General features: G+C 42.9%; 2 protein-coding genes across 3 annotated transcripts in view; both read left to right on the top strand.

Annotated features, from left to right (window-relative positions):
- spata7 (spermatogenesis associated 7) overlaps nt 1-5277 on the top strand; it is a 5843-nt gene extending 566 nt beyond the window's left edge. The window contains exons 2-12 of the mRNA XM_080012752.1: nt 97-162; nt 273-362; nt 527-574; nt 715-818; nt 2164-2621; nt 2725-2773; nt 3170-3282; nt 3511-3579; nt 3726-3803; nt 3930-3987; nt 4149-5277. Coding sequence (XP_079868878.1) covers nt 97-162; nt 273-362; nt 527-574; nt 715-818; nt 2164-2621; nt 2725-2773; nt 3170-3282; nt 3511-3579; nt 3726-3803; nt 3930-3987; nt 4149-4784 — 1769 coding nt within the window. The 3' untranslated portion in view covers nt 4785-5277. The remainder of the gene's footprint in view (nt 1-96; nt 163-272; nt 363-526; nt 575-714; nt 819-2163; nt 2622-2724; nt 2774-3169; nt 3283-3510; nt 3580-3725; nt 3804-3929; nt 3988-4148) is intronic.
- Nucleotides 5278-7163: 1886 nt separating this feature from the next.
- On the top strand, nt 7164-25847 carry ptpn21 (protein tyrosine phosphatase non-receptor type 21). Of its 2 annotated transcripts, XM_080012281.1 has the most exons (20): nt 7164-7532; nt 8630-8937; nt 10440-10609; nt 11312-11409; nt 13067-13134; nt 13255-13325; nt 13926-14013; nt 14272-14360; nt 15314-15401; nt 15708-15787; nt 15913-16020; nt 16880-16940; nt 17164-17245; nt 17349-18883; nt 19594-19734; nt 20187-20405; nt 21771-21899; nt 22004-22238; nt 23210-23370; nt 23719-25847. In XM_080012281.1, the coding sequence occupies exons 2-20, from the start codon at nt 8758-8760 to the stop codon at nt 23845-23847; spliced, it is 3732 nt and encodes a 1243-aa protein (XP_079868407.1). In that variant the 5' UTR covers nt 7164-7532; nt 8630-8757; the 3' UTR covers nt 23848-25847. The 2 variants fall into 2 exon arrangements, with proteins under 2 accessions (XP_079868407.1, XP_079868408.1); XM_080012282.1 differs by lacking the exon at nt 15913-16020.
- Nucleotides 25848-25894: the final 47 nt, after the last annotated feature.

Raw genomic sequence — 25894 nt, 5'->3', positions numbered from 1 at the left:
GTGGGGAAAGGGAACACTACCCGACTATGAATCTCTTCCTCCATGAAGTCGAGGCCAACCCTGCATCTAATGGGTTCTGATTTATGTCACTTTTAGGCAGAACGTCACCCATGTCTGGTTGCAGCTCTAATAGTCTCAGAGGGAACCACTTCAGAAGCAACCGTGAGTACATTCAATTCTAGTAATAACAATCTGATTCACGGCGGCGGTATTAACCTTGCACTCGGGGTAATTCATTCTTCAACGCTGTGTTCCCCGTGGTCTGTTCACAGCTTTTTGCCCAGGGACGTCGAGCAGGTTGAGTCAGTCCATCGTTAAAGACCACATGGTGTCGCATTACAAAAAAATCTACTCAGCCAAAGGTGGGATGCGCTGCATGCGGAACGCTTAACAATTAGAATTCACAACACCACTCCAACACTAAAGGTTGATTTGTGCCGTACATTTACACCAGAATTGATTGATGTCTGCTGGAAGGATGACGACACAAACGCGATTGACGTGTTTATTTGTTGTTCATAAACAGCTGCCGTTGACGTCTCAGTACCGAAAAGCTTGACACACAGTGTAAAGTGTAAGTTTCAACTTAATATAGTTTGGAATAGAGAATAATTTCAGCCCCCCGCCCGCTTTTTTTTATGCCTTTTTACAATATAGATTCGTCCATCGCCTCTCGCCATTTCTCCATTTTCACTCTCATTTCCATATTTACAGACAATGACCAGAAAAGGCGAGAACAGCTAAAGAAATGTGTCCGTCCCCAGTCGGCCCACTCCCTCCTCCAAGGGAACAACAGGACCTCCTTTTCTCCAAAACACGTAAGAAATCAATTTCAGCATCTTGTCGCGTCCGGCTATCGATCTCTGGTGAAATGATGTTCTCTCCCGCAGCTTTGGCTTTTTCAGAGATAAAACCACAGGCATGACATGTGCTCACTGATGAATGGTGTTTACACGCGACACGGTGTTAGTCTGTTCGATTGAGGTGTTTTAATGGGATTACTGCACGAACCTTGCTTTACTTGTTTTCCTTATACGTTGTGCTTCTGTCCATCAGACTCAAATTGCCGAACACAATTTCTTTGTTTTATACCATGCTGAGTCATTTTGTCTTTGCGTAACGCACACGTTGACTCATCGGCCTATTTTGTTGAAAAATCAGGAAATCTGCTGTTTTGATGACAGATTATTGCGTTGGTTCCCTTCTCTGACCATCCTCCGCCAGTACATGTCCATTTACACGTTGCGGCGTTTGTACGGTCTTGAAAGTTTGTAACGTGCTTGAAATTGAATGTTTTTCCAAGCCAAGACTTTTTGACATTTCTTCTTCTGTAATGCTTTGCGCAAGTGCAAACAACAAATTGATAAATATTTAGAAAATGTCAATTAAATCTATTTTGACAAATCCTTCACTTCTCGGAAAAATGTCACGGGTTGCAAGTGTGTGTCGATTACGCACATTTTAGTATTTTTAGAGCTTAATATACGTAATCACCGGGTGTCATGACATTTCACTGCATATATACTAGACGAATACTCTTGAAATTGAACATGATACTGAAGTATCAAAGTGCTGGAAAAGTTTGATAATGAACCTTGAAGGTGCTTGAATTTCACCTTTTTATTAACTTGTACCAACCCTGATACAGGCAAAGCTGTTCCTGGTGGGAGAGTGTTGTCTTTACTGGAACAGACACCCTCAAACAATAAGAAACCCAAAATGAATCTCACTAAGCACTGAAATACTGAAATACATTATTATTATTATTATTATTATTATTATTATTGTTATTGTTATTGTTATTATTATAATTATTTTTCGGAGCAAATCAAGCTGTGGGTTTTGGGTGTACCGATTAACCTCAGAGAAACCATATTCTTTTTACATCTTGAATATTTTAAAGTTAAAATGGTTATGTTATAATAGGACATGTCTATGGGGGTATTGGACTTCATTAAGATAAGGTCAGATAATAATTGTACAAGTAAAAACCCATGTATTTTTTGACGCCTTCCGACAAGTTTATTTTTGTACTTCTGGGTACAATAGAGGTTTACTTCTATTTACTCCTTAGTCCACACAAGAGGAAATTAATCAACAATATCCACAGTTTAACAGGTTTTGTGTCATTTTTGCGTTGTGTATTTGTTTGTTTGTTTTTAGAGCAGAGGATCGGTTCACAGCGAGGATCCCTACTTCTGCTCAGGAAGTTCTGTGACATCCAGCCAAAGGATCAACACCACCTTCCATGCGAAGCAGATAGTTTATCCGTCATGTGGCTCCCGGAGCCAGTCTCACCCCATTTGCCCCTCGTCAGAGTTCAGCTGCAGGAACCCTGGAGCAAAGCTGCACAAACAGCAGTCTGCACATTCCTCCGACACCGTGGGTGCTCAAAGCATCTACAAGAGTTTCCAGGACCCGGTCCAGAAGACCTACAGCGGGGACCTGCTGCAGAAGCATTCTCACTACTTCACCCACGATAAACCTTTCACGCCCCGGACGCTTAAATCAGATAGGAGTTCCTACCTGTCGAAGTACCGTTACTACACGGCCCCACCAAGGAAACCGGAGCAGGAGTGCACCAACGCCAGATCAGCGCAATCCGAGACTTATCACGAAAGGTAAAGAGAAAAAAAACAAAAACGGCCGGTGGTGTTCTTTCACAAAGAATTTAATATGAAACACGCATCAACTTTTTTTTTGATTACCCAAATTCTGTTTCAGCACACAACTCAAGGACTACTCCACCACAGAATTTGCTGCGACACCTCAGGTAAGAATACATCAAGTTGAAGACAAAACTGCCAACAATTGAGATAAGTTTCACCTGATTATCTTTGTCGTCGTTTACTTAATTTAGTGATGCGTCGATTTATTTATTTTTATCTCGCAGTTATATAACCGTTTGATTAGTGTTTCATGCGATCACATTTCAGAAGAGTTCTCCATCTGTAAAAAGTTCGCGATTTTAGAGAATTAACACATTTTAAAGTCTTAATAAGTTAGAACTATCTGTAATTAAAATCGGAATTAAATTCGATGAAATTCGATTTTTGTTGGACTAGGATCATGCCAAGGATATTATATGATAGAAAGTAGGATTGTGTATTACTTTACACTGAATATTGTTGTTCAATATTTTTTTGTTTTTTTTGGGGGGGGTTTGCAGGGACTTATTACTGAGCATGAGTGGTCCGAGGATGAATCCCTTAGCCCAAACGTCTCAAAACAACCATGCACAAACAAGAGCAGAGGAAGTGATTATGCACATTCTTCATCCAGGTAAAATTTAGACGTTGTCGCCTCAAAACAGTGTGCAAAATCATGTCACCTCCAATATGTTTTAAGTTACCGTGTCATGTTTAAGATATTTCACTGCATGTATGTATGAACGTATATATATGTATGTATCTGACAAATAAATCTCTTGGGACCTTGGGATGTTTAATGTAAATGAATGTTTAGTTATGTTTAACCCGGAAGAATTTTTTTTTTTTTTTCCATCTCAAGTCATTTAATGGGCTCGAGAAAATCGCCAGCGGGAATAAAGTCTCCTATCATGGGGAGTATATCTTCAGAGTAAGTGTGAAGTTTCACTACACAGCCCCAACAGCATAAAAAGGTTGACATATGGTTTATATGCTCATAATAAGATTTGGTATTTTTTTAATTTGAGTGTTTTCAACTTAAAGTAAAATGAGTGATTCCTGTTTTTCCTTGTACAGGGAGGAAGAATTAATGTACCTTGAATTCATTGTTGATGTAACAAATTACATATTATCCAGAGGACTCTTCTCTGACAGGTATGCTGTTTTTATTTGAAACCTTATAACTTACATGTGAATCTTTTTTCTATGTTTCTAATGGGCAGCATGCTTTTCTTGAGCTATTACTTTGAGACTGTTACAGTTTATTTTATTCTTTCATAGGGTCCTGGATCGTGTGTTTGAGCGTCACATTGATTCAAATAGGCATCGACTTAATGTGGTGAGCATGTCATTAACTTTTTTTGAATTAAATTTTTTTACCATAGTAATATTTTGCTTTCTTCAAAGCAATTTAAATGACCCCAAAAGAGCATTGATTTCCTATGCAATTTCAAAGTAAAAGTGCTGCTTACCTTTTTTCTTCACTCAACTGATTAAAAGGGTAAAATGCGCCGCCTGCTGGAGAAGTTGCGCAAAGACCTTGAGGACCCGGTCAACACACCCATCTGCAGCGCCGAGCTGGAGGTAAAGGAGAAGGAGCCGCTTCGCAGACGCCGCCGCTCGAGCCGAGAGCCCGCCGTGCCAAGGACGGCGGCTTTCAAAGAGGACGACAGCGACCTCTTCCCCTATGCGTCGCTCATCTCGAACCGCGACTCCCCGGAGTGCGCTTCCCCCTCGTCGATTCCGCTACAGTGCAGCACCCCCGTGAGGGCCGCTTCGCCCGAAAACACTCACTCGCACGACTTGGGGGAACCTCGCCTTCAAAGGGGTGTCGGCCCCGACCCGCCTGGCAATAATAACAATGAATACACGGGGATCAGTGAGGACGACCTCGATCAAATAAGGGAAAGCACTGTGACCCATCGAGTAGAATACGCTTCTATGGCCGGGGATGAAGGGCCCCCTTTGGACCCGCCCAAAGACAACTGTGATGGACCGTACAAAGAGCTGGAGGATCTGGGGAGGGGTTTCTCAGAGTCTCTGCGCATTTCTAGCAACACTCTCGGGGATAACGTGGGGGACGCCAACGAGCCCCGTCCAACCTCACGCGTGTCTCTCAGTGACGATGATTTCTGACTGACACTATGGTCAGGGACGGGACATGGCCCAATGAACCTTGTTACCGTGGTAGCACGCATATTGCAAAGATAAATGTGATATTTTGAAATCTATTATTATTACTATTTTTTTTTTTAAACGAAGGTGAATGTGCTGGTATGGTTTTATGTTTGTTAAAAGTTCTGCAAATAGTGTTTCCATTCTGTTGTTAAGTTACGGGGAAAAAACAAAGAATGTGTGTCATAGCGAGAGATCATGTTTCGTGGAAAATGCCGTTTTCAGGCGAGAATCTTTGAATGAAATATATCTTGGCCTGCTTCTTCCGTACAAAGGCAGAAGAAGCAGCACTCTGTCGGGGATTTAACACGGCAAACACGTGTGTAGAGCATTGGAAATTTGCACAATAATCCTCATAGGGTTGGACTGTCTAGACTAGAGAATGTAGCCTCTTAAGGTAGAATATGCGACAGCGTTGCTTCATTTGGCATTATAATAGTTAACACACTCAGGATTACAGAGAAACCTAATAGTTGTTTTTTTTAATGAAATTATATTTCTAAATGTTGCTTTTGATTCTGTTTGGAATATGTAGTGACCAGGACTTGAGTGTCGCTAAAAGTCACTTTACATTATATTTGCAATAAATATTCCAGTCAGCTTTTTTGGGGACATTACATTTGGTTTATCAGCATGACCGTTCAGACTGAAAGCAATCACTTCATTGGAAAACAGCACACACACACACACACACAATAAATGAATGCAGAAATGATTGCAGATAGTAAGGTAGATCGTTTATTCATTGGGATGGGGGGAAATTACGATATTACAGCACACACAACAAAGTAATAAGAATGAAAAGAGGCAACATCCAACAAATCAAAAAACTAACAAAAGAACAGAAAAAAAACCAAAAACTCCAATGTACAATAAACCTGAAGATCACCATGAAGCCTCCGCATAAAACGACTCAGATTCTGGAAAAAAAAAAGAAACAAGTGGTGAACAACAGCATAGAAGAGATCAGCGCCACCAGCGTGTGCGCGGCAGCCTGTCCCGTTTCTGGCGTTCCAGAGGTGTGACGTCATGGACTCACACCCCCCCCCCCCCCCGTATCCCGCCGCCACGAAAGCACTACAACGCGCTCTGAAACGCACGTTGCCCGAGGAACGGGAGTAGTTGAAGCCATCAACACTTTATTTTTTATTTTTTGTCGTCAAATCGGTAACTTCTGCAGGAGTCGGCGCGTGATTCCAAGACATCACCGAATGTCCCGCAGTTGACGAGGACGAGCCGACGAGCGCGGATGTGGAGCGGATCCACTTGTCGCTGTTTGGGGGCCGGCGGTGGAAGGTTCGACTCCCCGCTTTCGGATTCAGCTCCCGGCGAGTCACTCGGGGAAAAAAGAGAGCCGTTCGGCCTCCCGAACCCTTGGTAGCTTCGAATCGGTAGGCGTAACGAACAGGCGACGAGGGAGGACGTCCTAAAATTATTCGTCCGGGCGGAATGCAAAGTGTAAATCAGTCACTTTTAACACGGAACTGTTGCCGAATGCCCCCCACCCTCCCCATCCCCATCCCCCCCGCATCAATTGAGTCCACTCATCGTTCTCATGTGGGGATTTAAAAGAGTCTCTCGGGCTGGGGACGGGGGCACCGTGGCTCTCTCCGTTGGCAAACGGAGGCTCCGACTCCTGCAAACGCCCCGGTGTGCCCGTGCCTGCGCCCGCAGTGGCCGGGTCGGGAGCGAAACGGACGAAACGACAACCGCAGCGGGCTTTACACCGAATCCAGCGACAGCGACTGGAGAGCTGGAGACGTTGGGCGTCACCATCTTCACTATCGATACATTTATATTCGTGTTAATTAATTGTGTGTGTGTGTGTGTATATATATATAAATATATATATATATATATATTTTGATTCGTTGGTGCTTTGCATACACTATGTAGGACGTTATAAACTCTCCTTCATTGAAAAACGGTAAACGCAGATCCGAGCAGGGAACTTACCGTTGTACCGGAGAACCCCGAGCTCTCGCCCTCGTCGTGCTCCCACTCAGGATCACGAATAATAACTCGATTACATCCTCACAGATATTCAGCTCGAGAAGGATGTTGTGGAGGGCAGGATCCCACGCTCCACTGAACAAGCCACCCGCTTGGCGAGGTCATTTAAATCTCGAATAATAAAAAGATGACTTTTTTTTTTTTTTTTTTTTTCTCCAATTTAATTCGTCAAAAAATGACACAAACAACGCCACATCAAATATCACATCATATCGTATCAAAATGACATCCATTGTTGAAAGGCAACTTCTGATGTAACTCATTTGGGGGGGAGGACCCGCCGCCGCCGCCGCCGCCTGCTGGGATCGTTCGAAAGAGTCGTTCGCCTCGACCGACTCGTCCGCGAGCCCCGCATCGCTGGCCTCGGCCCCCGGAAGTGGAGCGCGCCGGGAACTTGATGGCTGAACCCTGGAAGAGTCGGCGGCATGGAGCGGACTTTCAGCCTGAAGCTGGAAGTGAAGTTCGGTTGATTTAGCTGCGGTTCATCCCGTCGCGGGGCTGCCGGTGGACCCGAGTTGCCAGACGGTCGCTGGCCACGGCCGACTCCGCGCGGACCCGAAAGAGCACCTGGCGGCTTCACTTAACGTTGTTTGGGAATATTTTACCGGCGACGTCAGTCAGTCCCCCCCCCCCCCCCCCCCCGGGGGCTGCGTCTATCTCCTGGTGCAGTAGCTGGGAAGCTAGCGCTCGTCTGAGGTCTGTAACGGTTTCAGCGTTGAGAGGATTTCGAAGTCGTCCGGGGGGGGGGGTTTGCGTCACATTAGGATGCATAAAGGTTTTTTGTTTTGTTTTTCCCAAGTCGTTTATTTACGTGCTGTCGTTTACAGGGCCCTGCGCGAAAGCCGTGTACTGTTCCGTTAAACGAGGCTGCGGGGATTTGGCGTGTGGTGTCCGCCAAGTCTACGTGTTCATCCGGCGCGAGATGGGATATGACTATTGCCTGCAATTGGATTTACGCTTTACAGATTGCAAATCGAGATAAATGTATACATTAACCGTCTCAGAGTTGAAATTATTGTGCCCAGCAGCTCGCAAAAGAACAATAGGGAATGTTTATAATTCAAATGAAATATGCAACAAACCTATACATCTTTTTAAACGTGGAAAAACAAACTGGCAACGTAGAAAAATGCCAACATACAATAAACCTAAAAAGATTTGCACTTAAAATGAAATAGTATTGTTTTGTTTTGCTATCGGTAGCGGGTTTAATCAGCTCCTAATCGGGTTAAATAGGTGTTTTTCTGTTCTAATAATACTTGTCTACGTATTGTGGAAGAGCTTTGTATTGCCATCGAAGATTGAAACAAAGTCACCCAGCAAAGGCTGTTCATTTACAAAAGAAGAACACGAAAACATTGCGATCTGCGCGAACGATGACAGGTTGCGAACAGGTGATTATGTCACGCGTGTGACGGCTCACGTGCTAAAAGGATCCCACCATTTAAAAAGTTAAAACTCCATGACCAAGTGAGCACCAGACTGAAGTTACAGACTGAACAAATGAAGTTACCGAGGAATAAAATGGACTATTTAAGAGGATTACTGTGACCATAAGCCCTGTGCTTGCCCTGTATGCATCTGTTTTAGCTTTTGCGGTTAACTGACCCATTTGTTGAGCTCCAAATGCATGTTGACTGTCCAAGGATGGGAATGTCCTCGAGTCAAGTTTTTGTGATGTTTTGGAACGCATTGTTTTCCCCTAGGCTACAACTTAACTGTCCCAGCCGGCAACCATTGTCATAATTGATATTTAATTATTATTTATTATATTAATTATTTCCCGTTTTCAGGACCGCTTGCTGATGATGAACCCGATATCCGACTGGCCATTTAATCACACTGTATCTGGAGGGACGGCCGCGGCGTTGATTTCACTGGACTGAAGCGAGACACTCTGCTTTCTGTGGAGTTGTGAAACATGCCCTTGCCATTTGGCTTAAAACTCAAAAGGACTCGAAGGTATAATGTTTCAAGCAAGAGTTGTCTTGTCACCCGGATTCAGCTGCTCAATGGGGAGTTTGTTGAGTTCACACTTTCCGTGGAGAGCACCGGGCAGGAATGTTTGGAGGCAGTTGCTCAGAGACTGGAGTTGAGAGAGGTATGTATGTTCATCCAGACAACTGTAGAGTTGTTTGAAATTGACCTGGTGCTGGTCACAAACAAACGTTGTAAAGTCAAAACACACACGATAAGGTGTCTGTTTAAATTTGTCACGAGTCATTGACCATAATCTCCTCCAATCTGATGCTCATAACGCTTATCAAAAGTGTTGTCGTAGGCGTACAGCTATCTTTTAAAGCATCAATACACTCTCATTCTAGTCAAACCACAAGAATGTAATTTATTGACGTATTTAGATTAAGCAATTGCTGAATTGTGGTAATAGTTATAATGTTTTTGAGACTAAGGATAAAACTCCTGCTCACATCCAAACATTGCAGTGTTGATTCAGTCTGCCAAGCATGTGTAATAGCTATATATAGAAGTTGTAGCTGGTTACACCTTACATTTTTGGAAGAGATACTTTGACACATTAGTCAGACAACATAGAAAAGCGGTTGTTATATCTACCTTTTCTTTTATTCTTTTTCACTGGTTACTGCCTTAACTAGCAATATTCGCCCCACATTGAGGCTTGCCTTTTAAAACCACAATTTAGTGCCTTTTTTCTGCTTGTTTAGCTATTTAAGTCTAGAAATGTCAAGTGCTATGTCTGGACAATAAACTATTGTCAACTATTACAAAGTGTAGAAATATTTTTCCTTTTTATGTACTCTACTAAATGATCGTATAACCCAACCACTAATTCAAGATCACCTCTATGGCAATGTAGGGCCAGTGTTTGTGGCACTGGCAGTACGTGGGGGTTAGTTTCATCTTGTGGTTGGGAACTTACATTAAAATAAAACGTCCAAATGATTCTCAAACTTTCACAAAATAAACAATGCAAATCTAATTTAGTGAGTTATAATTTAGCAATCCCAATTTTAGGTAAACCTCAAATTTGTGTTGATGCATGCAATTTAAAACTAGATTCCATAACTGTTCCATTGTGCCCCCATCATATTGTATAATCCTTATGCTTGTGCAATTTAATAACAACCACAATTCTATTAATGTTACTTTAGTAGTGTTCCTCAATGTGATGACAAAGGCTAGACATTTTTCAACACATTGCTTATTGATTAAGTTGTTTACCCAGCTTTTGCACATGCCATTATCAGCAAAATCATGTGCTGACCATTGTTAATGGAATAGATTTTTAGCATGCACCATGGATTGCCAGTTTAAAAATGTTAAATTTGTGATTACAAAGCATTAGCAATCACAATGAGAGTCTTGTGGCAGCATTCTCCATTGAACAACAGGCCTCCAGGTTGCCTCTCTTGACATTGAGTTCATTGTGAGATTGAGATGCCCTTTGCAGAGTTCTGAATTTTACTGCACTGTTCTAGAATTGCCTTATTTCTGCTAATAACCGCTAAAGCTTAATAAATAAATAAAATAAATAAATAAAAATATTGTCATGAGGTAGATAATTGATAATAAACCTGCATAGTTTGTGTCTAACAAGTCTTTTTGCTTTTCTTTTCCTCATAGATAACATACTTCAGTCTTTGGTACTTCAACAAGCAGAACCAGCAGAGATGGATTGACCTGGAGAAGCCGCTGAAGAAGCAGCTGGACAAGTATGGTCTGGAGCCTACTGTCTACTTTGGTGTGGTGTTTTACATCCCCAGTGTCTCCCAGCTCCAACAGGAGATCACAAGGTGAACCAAAGCACAGGATCTGTTATTTTAGACATCATAATTATTTGATAGTATGGTACATTCGCCAGTAGTAATCACCAAAATAACATCAGTAGTTTGACAAAAAAAAAGTATTTTATTATTTTTATATGTCTGACAGGAGGAGGGTAGAAGTAAGGCGTTGGATCAGAGAAAGAAAACTCATAGTATGGGAATGGATGAGATAGTTCAATGTCCTTTTGACATGGGGCAATCTGTAGAGGAGTCCAAAGGTATCCTGAATAGCTGGCTCTTCAGTCTTCAAAAGACGACTAGTGTGGTATTCATCAGTTATTGGTTACAAAAAAATAAAGATGTTGGACATAAATTGAAGACAGGAGTTGAACAAGCTGTGAAGACAGAGGGAGCCTTTCTTATTCAGCCTGAGTTTAGCATTACATACCTTTCTAAGTACTCATCTATATCTCTTTGTCAGGTTGAAGTTCCTTTCATTCCAAACTAACCAATTGGTAATGGGAAAGGCATTCTGATTTTCCCCGCCTTAATGACATTTACAGTGATTACATTACGTCATTCATCAGTGTATGATGTTTACCAATTCCAGATCGCAATGACTCCATACTAGTTATTACTCAACTGAACATGAACATCACATTCGGTTCTACGCCCAAAAGTTTTCTGATATTCAGGATTACTAATAATAACTTGATTATATCCTCACAGATATCAGTATTACCTTCAGCTAAAGAAGGATGTTCTGGAGGGCAGGATCCCATGCTCCATTGAACAAGCTATCCGTTTGGCTGGACTTGCAGTGCAAGGTAATTTAATCTCTAATAATAAAAAATGATTTTTTTTTTTTTTTTTTCAATTTAATTTGTCAAAAAATTACACTAACAACGCCACATCAAATATCACATCATATAATATCAAAATGACATCCATTGTTGAAAGGCAACTTCTGATGTTACTCATTTTTGGATGGGCTCATGCTCAAATGCATAAAATTGCAACCTGCATGCACTTGAACAAATTCCAGGAAACACTTTAAAAGCCCCAAATCTCCACGGAACGGGAATTGCAACATTAATTCTTGCAACATGTTGGACTATGCACCACCATTGCCTCACTAAGTTTTGGCCTAGTATTGATAATCATCTTTTAGCCGTAGTAAATTCCAGACCTGTGCTGTAGCAGGTCATCAGTTAGACAAGTAACAACCTTATTTGTTGACCAAAGTTTTTCTATTTGATCTAAATTCATGGCCACAGACAGAATGGGAACTGTACACATGAACGATTGTAAGGTGGAATTTTTATGAAGTCTTGTTTCTTTATTGCCCAAGTTGGTTCTGTGTGGACTTCGGTTTACCACTCCTCTGGGGTTTTATAGAGCTTTTTAATTTAATATAACGCACTTCAAGACTAAGCCAACCCATAAACTTGGTCAAGGGTTTGTGGATGTGGACTCCCTTTGCGTGAGTTCTCAGCTTGATGGTTCCCCAACTTTTGCCCAGCCAGAAGAATCTCACACTGCTGGCAAAGTTAAATCAGGCAGTGGAAGTTATGAGGATGGGTGTTAGCATAGCACAGCCGCTGAGATCACTTACTGTTTTACTGTTGCAGAAGCCATGTCCAAATGACTGAGCAGTGTGCACGCTAGAAGGAAAGGTGCATGTACTTTTCACCCCAGAGCGCCATATTCTCTCTCTCTCTCTCGCTCCCCCCCTCTTTCAATTAACTTATTAATCTCTCATTAAACATAACACAGGAAGCCCTCCAAAATAATAATGATATTGTTTATTAAAAATGCAAGTACATTTTGGGGCCTGTCTCTCCTCTGAGGGAGAGATTGGGCACAATTTGCACCCCTGTCTCCCTCTCCATGCGTAATGGAGACATTGGAGAGGGAGCGATCGCGTGTCCCATTCCTCTAAATAAAGCAAGTAAAAATATTGTGTTTTTATTTTAAATGTATGTTATTTTTCCTTATTGAAAGAAACCCCCCCCAGTCAGCTACACCCCCCCGGTCAGCTACCACCACAAATAGAATTTAATTCTGTGGGAAACACTGATACACATTTACAATCCTGTTAGGAGAATCATGCTAGCATAGCATTTTGCACCAGTTGTAGCTTTCCAGCTTGGCTGATGCTTGGGATACCCAACATAGCTGTGAGCGCTGACAGCAGGCAGGCAATTGAGGCTGTGAACAATTTTGGACCACTATAGTTTCAGACGTGAAGGCAATTCCTGTCTATAACAAATGGCTCCCTGCTCCCCTATAATTAGCTGGTCATGTCATCATAAACCAGAGCTTTCCAAATGGACATCACACCTTTATAAATGCCATGGAGCACATTTAAATGACCAATATCTTTGTGTCCAATGACAAAAAAAATGGACACATCAAAGATAACACTTTTTTGTTTTTCCTGACAGATTTTTCACCTTTTTTCTTCATTTTCTCTTTTCCTAGCTGACTTTGGAGACTTCAACCGATATGATTCGCAGGATTTCCTTCAGAAGTTTGTTCTGTTCCCCATTGTAAGCTTTTTGTAGTTTACAGTATGTGTTTTATCTTGGCACTGGATTTAATGGTTGTGTCAAAAAGCCTCATTTGATATTGATTTGCAAGTAATGCTTGACTTGAATGTGTGTCTTCAGGGCTGGATCCAGGATGAGAGAGTGCTGGAGGAGGCCACTCAGAAAGTTGCTCTTCTGTACCAGAGCTACAGGTGAGCAGTTATTTGTTCCCGCTGTTCTCAGCCTGGGATACATATCGGCATGCCTTCCATCCTTCATACTGAAGCAACTTCACATCTCACAAAGTCAGACGTGCTCAATCTAATTTAGCCCAGCTGAACATGTCGAAGCTGTTGGCTCTTGTGCATTTCTTTGTCATCTGGTCTCTGTTAGTAGCCCTTAGCTTTCCTGTGATTTATGTATAGGCAGGCAAAAAAACCCAAAATGGAGCTTGCTTGAGACAAAATGCACCCTCTTTGACTTTCTCTTTCTCATTAGTATGAGAACAGCTGCTTGTCAGGCTCTTGCCTCAAATTCTTTGCATTGTCCATGGGTCAGCCATTTGTCCTTTCTAGAGGTAATCACTGAGACCAACTCTTTGCTAAGGTGCCATGAAATGGGGGGGGTGCTTTTCATAATGCTTTCCAAATTTCGGAATGAGTGAGGTTGATTTGCACGTGTATTCTTTTTGGGATTTCTAGGTTGATACTCCTCTCTTCCCTGTTTGAACATGTAAATGATGCAGTTGGTTTCTGTTTTTTTTTTTCTATTTTTTTTTTTTTTTAATTCTGCTGTTGCTTTGTCTTGCCCAGGGGATTGGCAGCCCCAGAGGCCGAGATGCTTTACATGCAGGAAGTGGAGAAGATGGAAGGCTACGGCCAAGAGAGCTATCAAGCCAAGGTAAGAGCAATGTGCACCAACTAACACGCAGAAGCTACACAATGATGTTACTACTGAATGACTTGGGCAGTGATCTATCACAAATATTGTCTATCCTTTTTGGTAAACTAACAGGTGTGAAGATAATTAACTCAGTGTAAAAAAATAAAATAAATGGATGCATGCCTCAGATGTTTTTTATGGTTATTCCCAGAGGTTTGAATTTGCTCTGCTGAATGTCTGCTGAATTTGTTGATATCTTCTTTTTAATGCTAACAGGACAGTACAGGCACAGACATCATCCTGGGAGCCTGTCTGGATGGCATCTTCGTCAAACACAAAAATGGCAGACCGCCACTAGTATTTAGGTAAGTCTAGAAATAAACTGGGGAATGGTTATTTTGTTTTTATAGGGTTGCCACAGATTGCTGCAACCTGATCTCACTCTCACTATATATACAAATTTATAAATATTAAGCCTCAAATAAAAGCAGTGTCATTCCTAGCCCAGAACCGTAATTGCATTAGGCCAGATCTCAAAGTAGTTCAACATACATATTTAAGTTTGGTGTCATACACTACAGAACTGGTGAGGTTCTCCCTGTAATAGTCTACAAGGATCAATACCTAAATTAAAGAGTTAATAAGACTGCTTAAGACAAATAATGGCAGATTATTGTTGGCATACTATGTACTGTAGATTCTTTAGTGTGATGTGTAGTAGATGTTATCTTCCTCACACTTCATATCGCAATTTCTGGATTAAAAAAAAACAACAACCCTGTCACTAAACTGTAGTAAAAACAATTTTTCTCCACTTTTGGCTGATTACTTTTCAAGGCACTGCACATGCTGGAAAAAAACACATTGGGATGGGTAGTAGGATAAATACTTGTTGACATTAGATTTTGTATCTGTAATGGTTTATAATTTTGTTTCTTATGGGGGGCTGTGGTTCACAAATAAAAATTCACAGTAATATTGTTGTGTATTGAAGAGCTTGAGATCTGAATAATTTTTCAAGACACTATCCACAGGTTACGTTCCTGTCAACAATTCACAGCCCATAGGCCAATGAAACGTTAAAAATACAACATTCAATTTAAAAATTTATTCTTTAAGCTCATAATTGTAACACTGTCCTTCCTCCTGAAATAAAGCGACAGAATGTATTTTAATTTGACATAGTTACTGCTGTCCCACGTCTATAAAACTCCCTTCAAGTTTTTTTTTTTTTTCTTTCTGTAATTAAAAATGTCTCCGCCATTACATCATGCATTTCTATTCCTCTTTGTGTCTTGTGTTCTCATTGGCTGCGCAGGTGGAATGAAATTAACAACATGAGTCACAACAAGTCCTTTTTTGCACTGGAGCTGGCGAACAAAGAGGAAAGCGTCCAGTTTCAGACCGTAAGCACCTTTAGCCTTGGTGTGTGTGTGTGTGTGTGTGTGTGTGTGTGTGTGTGTGTGTGTGTGTGTGTGTGTGTGTGTGTGTGTGTGTGTGTGTGTGTGTGTGTGTGTGTGTGTGTGTGTGTGTGTGTGACAGATGCGTAGCATATGTGTGGTCACAAGGCCACATACCATTGTTATCACAGCATGAAATTCCACATACTTCTAAGTATTTGAGGGGAAGACTCTTTGCTTGCAGATAACTAAAGAAGCCCTCAAAATGTACGCATTACCTCTCATCGAAGATGTTTTTCACCCTCTGTGCAGGAAGACATGGAAACCTCCAAATATGTGTGCCGGATGTGTCTGGCCAGACACAAGTTTTATAAGATTAACAAAAGTAGCCTGTAAGTGTTTTCCTTTCTGTTAACGTGTCTAGCCTAGTTCCTGTCTCTTTGTGTCTCGGGTCTTGCGTGTGCGTGTCCTCCTCGGTGCCGTCTCACTCCTGTCCCCTCTCCTCCTCTCTCTTCAGAGAGGAGTATGACCCCCCGCCTTCTGAGGGCTCCCAGAAGTCCATTCTCACTCTTTCCTTTCCTCGTTTTCCAATGCTCTCTCGTGCCTCTCTGCCTTCTAATAAGGGGTGAGCAACACTGTCAGCCACCGCCTACCAACCAGTATGCCTGCCTACCAGGTGCCAAAACCCATTCTTTCCTGATAACCCAGACAACCACATCCCTATAAACCTTCCCCACAAATCTAAGTCGACCTTAAGTAGTGGGACTTCTTGTTTTTGAATTAAAGCGATCAGTTTTTACTTGTGATTTATTTTAGAGTGTTGTTTGAGACCAAACACGTTGTTGAATGATTTGCATAAAGTGGTAATCTGTAAGATTATTTTGTATTCAAAAAAACAAAAAAAAACAAACAAAAAAAAAAGTCCCATCCTGTATTAAGCTGGCTCTTCATAACAAACAGTTGTTTGCTTTATTGATTGCTTTTATTGGTTTTCATGTGCTCCTCGATATGCTGTTTCCATTGTTGGTCTGCCTTTCTCTGCAAAAATGCAAAGGTCAGACACATGCAAGAAGTGAAAGGCAGCCGTGAAGAAATAGATAAACCAGTGAAGCTAGTTGTGGTCAGCAAACTGTGCCCAGTCCCACCACCTCGATGACCAAGAAAAACAAATAAAATCAATTGATCAGAAGAAGACATGTAGACAAGGTGTTAATGTTATTCTGGGACTTGTAATCCACCCAACACAGTCAATCTCAAGGCTTTCCACTTTAAACCATTATACAACATTTGGGTTGAACTTAGAACAAACCCTGTTTGATGACTTGGCTTTTTTAGAGAGAAATTAAAGTTGGACGAAAAGTTCTGTTCAAATAATTTCTCTATATATTGGTCCAGCGACTTGTTTGTCTTCTTCTTTATACTTTTATTTTTCTTAGTATTCATATCTGTTATTATATGTCTTGACCACTGCTTTTTCTTTTCAGCCAAACCCAGCCCACTGTCGTTAACCCAGTCAGGCGAAGATCTTCTACAAGAATGTCTCTGGTAAATCCCAATCTTACACAATCACTTCTCTTCCTAATAGACACGCACACCCAAACAGTTCACCTACTTAACTGGCATGCCGGACATGCACATGACGTAAGAATTGGGCCACAATGGCGCTCTAACACACAATTAGATTTGGGTGTAATTCCATGCCTGGGCAGTATTAGGATCATGTGTGGGGTAACTAAATTACTCTTACTTACTGTTTGATGTTGTGCAGCCAAAGCCTCAGGCCTTCATGATGCCCCCACCTCAAATGCACTACAACGGCCATTTCACAGAGGCTTACACCTCATCACAAGGTAACTATGAAAGTGAAATGGGAATGCTTTTGTGGTGACTGTTACCCGAGTTATGTTATATGTTTTGAATTTCATTGTTAATGCCTGTTCAATCATCCTACAGACAACCTGTACATGAACAATCAGAACGGGTATTACTATCACTCCCAGACCAGCCTGGACCGCTCCCCTCTCGAGTATGGAGGTGGGGGACGGCTGCGTAACGGCAGTGTGTACAGTGCCCACAGCACCAGCTCCCTCACGAACCCCCAGCACTACCTCCAACCCTCGCCTATGTCGTCCAACCCTTCCATCACCGGCAGCGACATCACCCGGCCCGACTATGTCCCCACGCACCGCCACAGCGCACTCATCCCTCCCTCCTACCGGGCCACGCCCGATTACGAGACAGTAATGCGGCAGAAGAGCAGGGGTGTGGGAGGTGGGGTGGTTTTGGCTCCAGAGCACCGTCAGAGCCACTCCATGAGGAACCTGAACATCGGGAACTCGTACGCTTACAGCAGGCCTGACCCTCTGGTCTACAGCCAGCCAGAGATTCGGGGGGAGCACGGCGGGGGGACCCAGCACCACCACTACCCCTTCCACCTCAACTCCAGCTTTCACAGCCCGTCTCCCTACCCGTACCCCACGGACAGGAGGCCCGTGGGTGGGGCCGTCAGTGTCCCGGAGCTCACCAACGTCCAACTGCAACAGGCGCAGGAGTACCCCGCCCCGAACATCTTGAGGACGCAGGTATACCGGCCGCCCCCACCGTACCCTTACGCCCACCCGCGGCCCGCCAACAGCACGCCAGACCTGTCACGCCACCTATACGTGAGCAGCAGCAACCCGGATCTAATCATCACTCGGCGGGTGCACCACTCAGTGCAGACCTTCCAGGAAGACAGTCTGCCTGTTGCCCATTCCCTGCAGGAGGTGTCGGAGCCCCTCCTACTCACCGGACCACCGCACCGGCATCCTCACAATGTCCAGAAACGCAACTCCATCGAGATCGCCGGCTTGGCGTATAGTCTGGAGGGAATGAGGATCAAAGAGAGGACCGTGTCATCTTCAGCCGCTGATACTGCCACACCCCCGCCGGCCGTCCGCAGTGGTCCGTCCCATGGCTCGCAGCTCAATGTGTTCCTGGAACGTACCAAGACGGAGGATGGGGGTGATGTTCAGGAGGATGTGCGTTATGGACACAAGAAATCTCTCTCGGACGCCACCATGCTGGTGCACAGCAGCGGAGAAGAGGAGGAGTTTGAGGATGACGGTGGTCGCCACACGCCGCTTTCCCAGGATGCATTGGCGGCCATTCTTCCAGACCAGCCTCGGCAACAACACTGCAGCTTGACCTCGCTCTCCTCTCTGACAGCTCAGAAGCAGACACCCTCGGAGCCTCCGCCCGCGTACCCCATCGGCTCCTCGCTTGACCCGACACTCGCAGGCTCCCTGGCCTACCAGGCTCACCCCCTGGTCCAGGATGCAGAGTCTCGCTACCTGCTGTCAGATCTACGGCAGCCCAGGATCATGCCCTCCGTGTCCGAGGGAGACCTGAGCGGCCAGGCCAAGCAGAAGCCCAAGAAGGATTTTAAGAAGAGGCCCGTTTCTGACGTAGCCCCTGGGAAGAAGACCGTGGAAGGTTTGCCACCTCCAGTGAGTGCTTGATGTTCTGTTTCCATGCACCTTATCGTCACATTTTAAGCTTGTCAATTTTTTTTCTAATGTTTCATTAGATATTTTTATAAAAAAAAAATTTAAGTATATATTTTCAGCAAAACAAACATATATCTCAAATAATGCATATGTATGTGTTAATTAATTTTTTGCTTTCTAGCTTTTTTCACTGCTCTGTCTTCTATTTGCAGGAGCCCACATTTTAGCTCGACTGTAATTTCTCAGTAACTAAACTGTACTGTACTAAACTAAACCTGTAGCTGCATTGAGTTACATATGCACATTTTTATTCCTAGCCGACTAGTAAGATTTTTTTATTTTGTTGATTCTTTTTAGATATTCTATTCAGAAAACCTAAAAGAAAATTTGTTTCCGGTCCAAGCAATTGTCATTGTGTTGTGGATTTTCGGTTTCGAGCACAACAGAAGGATTATTGTAGAAAAGCATCCTGGCTATTCTTAGACAGGTATTGCAGCAGTCTGTTTCAATTTGACACATGACGCACATGCATCTTAGAAGAATGCTGAGAGAAAACCTCGAAAAACCGGACCGGCGACATTCTGTGAAAAACCCAGAGCCAGGCTGCGCCGCCCCCCCCTCCCTTCCCTGTGTAGCACTTCCTCAGTCACAAACTCACGTTTAAGACGTGGAGACGCTGGTTTCTCACGTCCCTGCTGCCTCCCTGTCAGGGCATGAAGAGAGGAGCGAGGCCAGAGGTCAAGAAGATGGGTCCTCTGAAGGTGGCGGCACTCAACGGCCTCTCACTGTCCAGGCTGCCCATGCACGACGAGGGCAAGGACGAGCCAGAGAAAGCCTCCAACGACGAGAGGGTGAGACTTCGGCTTCACTTCCTTTTCATCAAAACTGCATGTGTGGTGTTGCAGTTAATACCAGATCATAATATCAGATTTTTTTATGATTTTTTTATTTTTTTTTAAATTTTAATATAAGTTAAAATTTGTTCAAACTCTTTTATTTTTCCTGTGCTGTTCCCTTTTGCAGCCTTTTGGGAACACAGAATAGGTTATTCAAAACACTATGGGGGGGGCATTTTCTCCTTTTTATTTTTAAGATCCCTAGTTTCTAGGTATTTACTTAAAAAAAAAAAATATATATATATATATATATATATATATATATATTTTTTTTTTTTTTTTTTTTTTTTTAGTCGAAGCATACAGGATCAATGCACAGAATGCAATTAGGATTAATTTTGTTCAGGGACTGCGTTTACTCAACAGATGTGTGTGTGGGTGTGGGTGCGGGTGCGTGTGTGTGACAGTGTAAAGTGCTGGAGCAGCGTATGGAGCAGGGCATGGTGTTCACAGAGTACGAGCAGGTTCCAAAGAGGCGTCCGCTGGGCGAGTGCACGGTGGCCCAGCTGCCGGAGAGCGGCGAGAGGAACCGCTTCCAGGATGTTTTGCCGTACGATGACACACGTGTCGAGCTTGTGCCCACGAAGGAGAACAATACAGGATACATTAACGCATCACATATAAAAGTAAGATGACACTCTACATCTATTGAGGAAATAATGCTGTAGCTTTTTGGTTCTCAGGATGTTCTAAACAGACATTATGGTACAGTGTCAAATATGTGAACCCTTAACTCCGAAGTACCCATTGATAATATTGCTGTTATATCTATTAATACTGTGCTGCACACAGTAAGTATTTTAATACATCTAACCCTGCAGAAATGTAGAGAAATTATTAGATTGCAAACATCCTGAGGCCATTAGATGGAAATTATATCTCATATATATATATATATATATATATATATATATATATATATATATATATATATATATATATATGACCCACCACAGCAAAACCTGCATTGTCGCGCCCGAAAAATCGCCACGAGCTGCCAAATAAGTTGAAAAAAACCTTTCTGGAAGGCAAATTAGATTTTTCGAGATTAATGTTCCTTTGTGGTTTTTTTTGTTTTTTAATCTCAACGAATTTTCAAAGCCCAGTTTTGATTTATAAATAGTAGATAAATATTAAAGAGTTGAATATTCCAGTTAGATTACATGGGGAAACACAGTTCACTTACCGAGAAGCTGAACAGTGCTGATCAATCGTTTCCTTTAAAGCGACCGTCCAGGTGAAGATCATTCCTCCATATTCCATGTGATGTGAAGTCACAATGTGAAACCGTTTTGATAAGAGTTCAACCTTTTTATAAAAAAAAAAAAAATTAAAAAACGTGAATAAGGAAGGTGATCACTTCGGTAAAAAAAGACGCGGAGCCCTCGAAAACCTTTGAGGGTGATTATCTCAGAAACAGTTTGCCGCACCCTCGTCACTAACGAGCCGTAGCTTTAAAATTATTTGATTGATTCACACAAGTGACACCTTGTTTTGAAGCTGTGATTCTCCACTATTCTCCACTTTCAAAGTGACTACGAACATGTCAGCATTACTGTTTGCTAGGGGTAATATTTATTGAAATCTATATTTATCCATATTTTTCCTAAATATTATCACAATAAATTCTCATATTGATGGATATCACAACATATAGTTTGATAACGCTGCCTTGGTGTGTTTAAGATTATCCAGGTAACGCCTGAGACGTTTGAGCGTGTGGTTAGATTTGCTCTCATTCTCCTCGCATGTGTTCTTTTTATTTTTCCTTCTTTGCCCGCTAGTCATTGGCCACTTTGTTTACCCATAGCTCAAACAGAGTTGTGGGTATGCACTGTAGTACCTTTAGTCTGTTGTGTTTTTCACATATGAAATATAATGTCTCAAACTTAATTAAGAACATTTTATTGGGACAACTACACTCGCCCTACCTCGCTGCTGATGGACTCGTACAGTTCTACATTGTTGTGCTCTGGTGTTTCTCTCGGTAGATATCGGTGGGCGGCCACGAGTGGAGTTACATCGCCTCGCAGGGTCCCCTGTCCAACACCTGCCAGGACTTCTGGCAGATGGTTTGGGAACAGGGCGTCTCCATCATTGCCATGGTTACCGCTGAAGAGGTACGTCCGTGTTTTTGTGCTGTTGATCCTGTGAGTTTTCATGTTGGGGCTTTGTCACTCCCCAAGCACCGCCGCTGACCTTCCCAACCGCTTCCGTCTCGCAGGAAAGCGGTCGAGAGAAGAGCTTCCGCTACTGGCCCCGCCTCGGCTCGCGGCACAACACGGTGACGTACGGCCGCTTCAAGATCACCACGCGCTTCCGCACGGACTCGGGCTGCTACGCCACCACGGGGCTTAAAATCAAACACCTCTTGACCGGCCAGGAACGCACCGTGTGGCACCTGCAGTACACCGACTGGCCCGACCACAGCTGCCCCGAGGACTTCAAAGGTTTCCTGGGTGAGTGTAGAAGCTGTTCATTGATTTAATCAGCGGTTGGTTTAGCTTCAGAAATATTGATCCCATACATCTCGTTAAAGATGACGTGTTTTAAACAGGCCTGTAGTGATGGTTATTTCTACAGATATCAGGCTGGTAGGCCAGTGTTAGGGATGTAACTGTAAACCCTTTTAAAGTATCAAGCAGCCACATTCTGAACCGTAAGCCTTTCCCTGTAATACCGAGCCCACAATATACATTTATGTTGCAAAATGGAAGACGTAAACTTGAATTCACCTCACCTTATGTTGCCGCTGCGTGGTAGCAGACGGCCAAATGTTGTAATAATCCATCCAGTAATTTCGCCAAGTGCCGCGTTCCACCAGAACTGCTTATGGCAATATTTTACGTTGCGGGGAGTGTGTAAACAAGGATGGCGGAACATGGCGCTTGGTGAAATGACTCATTGAATGGATTATTACAACAGCTGGTCGTCTGCTACCGCGCAGCGGCAAACAAAGTGAAGTGAATTGAAGTTTACAACAAATAGGTCAAGATTTTGATATGTTGCTTATTTTGCCTCTCCTGTGAATTTGAGAGCCCAGGCAAGCACCTTCACTTGCTGCGTCGGGTTAGAGGCTTTGACATGTTTTTCAATTTTGATATAAACAGTTTATGAATTGAATATACTGAAAACAAAAGGGGAAAGTTTATACCGTAGACTGCGGAATTTTGATAGATACTGTGAAATTTCATACAGTCACATCCGGAGCCAGTATGCTGTAAATTTTCAGACATTGTACACTGGTGGTGTAATGATATATAAGTCTGGACCAATCGATCAATTAATTCAACAGGCAGCCCCGTTAAAGCCTAACCGTAAATCAATGCAAAGAGAAAATATCGATTCACATATTTCTTGTAAAATATCAATCCTACTACAGCGCTTTGGTTAAAGCTGTGTTGTTGTTGTTGTTGTTTATGTTGTTCAGCGTACCTGGAAGAGATCCAGTCAGTGAGGAGACACACCAACAGCATCAGCGACCCAAAAAACACCAACCCCCCCGTGCTGGTTCACTGCAGCGCTGGAGTGGGACGGACAGGCGTGGTCATCCTGTCCGAGATCATGATCGCCTGCCTCGAACACAACGAGGTAAGGACAGAAATCTATAAAGAGCTGTCAACTGTTGCATGACTTCAACGCAATCACTCCAAAATGTATCCAGTTGCTCTGGGTTTTTTTGTTTTGTTTATTTTTCCTTTCTGTTGGGCATGTTTAAAGTTAATTGCAAGTGTTTACTTAACAAGACAACCATATACCAGCTCCATCGCCCAAACCAAGAGTCTGGGGTGTTTTTCAGGGTTGGACAGAGTTAATTTCAAAGTGATCATGGGCCAAAACAACAATTCTGCACAGTTTGCCTTTTAACCTTCCCAAAAAGCTGTGAATCCTTAAGGCGGCGTTGAACCGTGAACTAAAAGGCTGCTCTCTGTGGTTCAGATGCTGGATGTCCCGACAGTTCTGAGCATGCTCCGTCAGCAGAGGATGATGATGGTGCAGACCATCTCGCAGTACGTCTTCATCTACAAGGTTCTCATCCAGTACATGCGTAACTCCAGGCTCATCTGAGCCGCGGGGCACTCTCCTCTCAACCCCCTCACGTCTCCACTAATGACGGCATGATTGACTTTCTTAAAATGCTTTTGCCAAATTGCCTTGCGGCCACGCGACTCCTTCTCCCGCTGCGGCGGTCGGCGTTGTCGGGACCCCGGTGAGGCAAGACGAACAGAGCCCGGATGGAAAGAAGGACGACTAAGGAGCGTACGGTGAAGACTTGGTATGCCCCGCCTCTTAACAGTATTATATCCACTGTCTTTATTTTTACATTATTAATATATGAAGCCCAGCACTTTTCAGTAACCTTCTGTAAATAAGGAACCTTGGTTAAGCTGCAGTAAAAGTCTATATTTAGATTTTTTTTTTTTCCTTCCTTTTTTTTTTGTATCAAAAGCAGTGGATCTATTTTAATATGATAAAGATATTTTCTCAGATGAATGTGTTACTGGATGAAGGGTTTGCGATATCGATTGGAGCTGATGAAGATTTGTGTTCTCAAAGAAGTCAGAAATACGACTGTCGCAGCTAAAGGATCGCGTCGACAAAATAAACGCTCAGATCATTCATTTAAAATTCCCCACGCACCCAAGTAGAGCGTTGTCCCCGAGGGGCGTGATGTAATAAATGTTATTAATAATACATCTTATGTGATGAGCTTTGGAGCTATCCCAGTATTAACAGGGATCTCTGAAGTTTTTTTTTTTTTTCCCCTCTCTTCCCCGGTCCTGGATGTTGAGTTCGCCGCCAAAGAGCTGCCTGGGTGTGCAGTGTGTGGTTTTGAAGAGCTCGCACTTCCCCTCGCGGAAGCAGATCGACATTATTCTCAGGTGTTAACCAAAGAATCCTTAATTAGTATTCGTTCACCGGATGTGGTTGCCTTTTTTGCAAACATCGTTTCAGCATTTTGCGAAGATCCAAAAAAACGACAAAAAAAAAAAAAAAAAAAAGTTGTGTTGGGAGTGACCGTGAAGGATTTTTCCGACTTTCTTTGCGTGACGCGGCGTCTCGCTCCTTAATCCGCGGCGCCGAGAGACGATGCTTTGATTGTGAAAACGGTTTGGATTTTTAGGTTGCACGAGTGTCACCTCACAGGTAATCTGGTCCAATACTCTTATCATAAGCACAAAAGCTGAGAAAAGTATTATTATTTTTTATATTAGACTACAGTTAGTTACAAAGCAGGGATACGGTTTTTGGAGAGAACTGGAAAAAATAACCGGTCAAGCGGTGCATGCTTTCCTCAGATGACATCTGTCACTATATCCCTAAATCTGCTGTGTATCGCTGAAACGAACATGTAGCAACTTTATCACTTGACATGCGTTTCCGGTTGCAGTGATACGTTTTAAGACGGCTTAACAATACTTTTGAAAAACACCTCGGCAAAGAAATCGGAGTAGTGGTCGTTCTCTCATTCTGTGTGCTTTTCAGTGAGCGACGCAGGTTTTGGACGGTCACCGCTAGAACAGGACGAGCCTCGCAGTGTAACCTGATCCCCCCCCCCCCCCCTTTTTTTTTTTTTTTTTTTTTAAGCTTTGCTGGAACGTTGTCCGGCGTAAACCTCTCGCTAGAAGGTCAATAGATGTGCCAACGGAATGAGAAAAAGGGAATTGAACGCCGTATTAGCCTTGTCCCGTGGTTTTAGCCCTATTGGTATTGTTCAGAACTGGAAGAAACTAAATCTCAACGCCCCTCAGTACAAACTGGACTTAATGAAACCCACGTGAGAGCTGCTTGGAGGTTTGTGTGTGTGTGTGTGTGTGGATTTGTTGCAGATGCCGATTTGAGTCTTACAGTATGAAGTGTAACCGATGAAGGTTCCTGTAGCCGAGCTGAAACCATGTTGTCAATGTATGTTGTACACACATTGTAAAATTTCAGCTTTAAAATATGCTGTTTGTTGTACAAAATATGTATAAACTATTGATTGAGCAAAAGAAGGTATTCCATTGAAAAACAAATGTAGAGATATTTTTTTTTTGCAAAGAATAAACATTTGCTTATGTCATTCAATTCAAGAAGCTTGTGGTCAACGCCACCTAGTGGTTAGAAGTACAAA

This window comes from Zeus faber, assembly GCF_960531495.2.
Source record: "Zeus faber genome assembly, chromosome: 13".
NCBI lineage: Eukaryota > Metazoa > Chordata > Actinopteri > Zeiformes > Zeidae > Zeus > Zeus faber.
The sequence above is the reverse complement of the archived record's forward strand: the minus strand, read 5'-3'. Positions and strand labels throughout refer to the sequence as shown.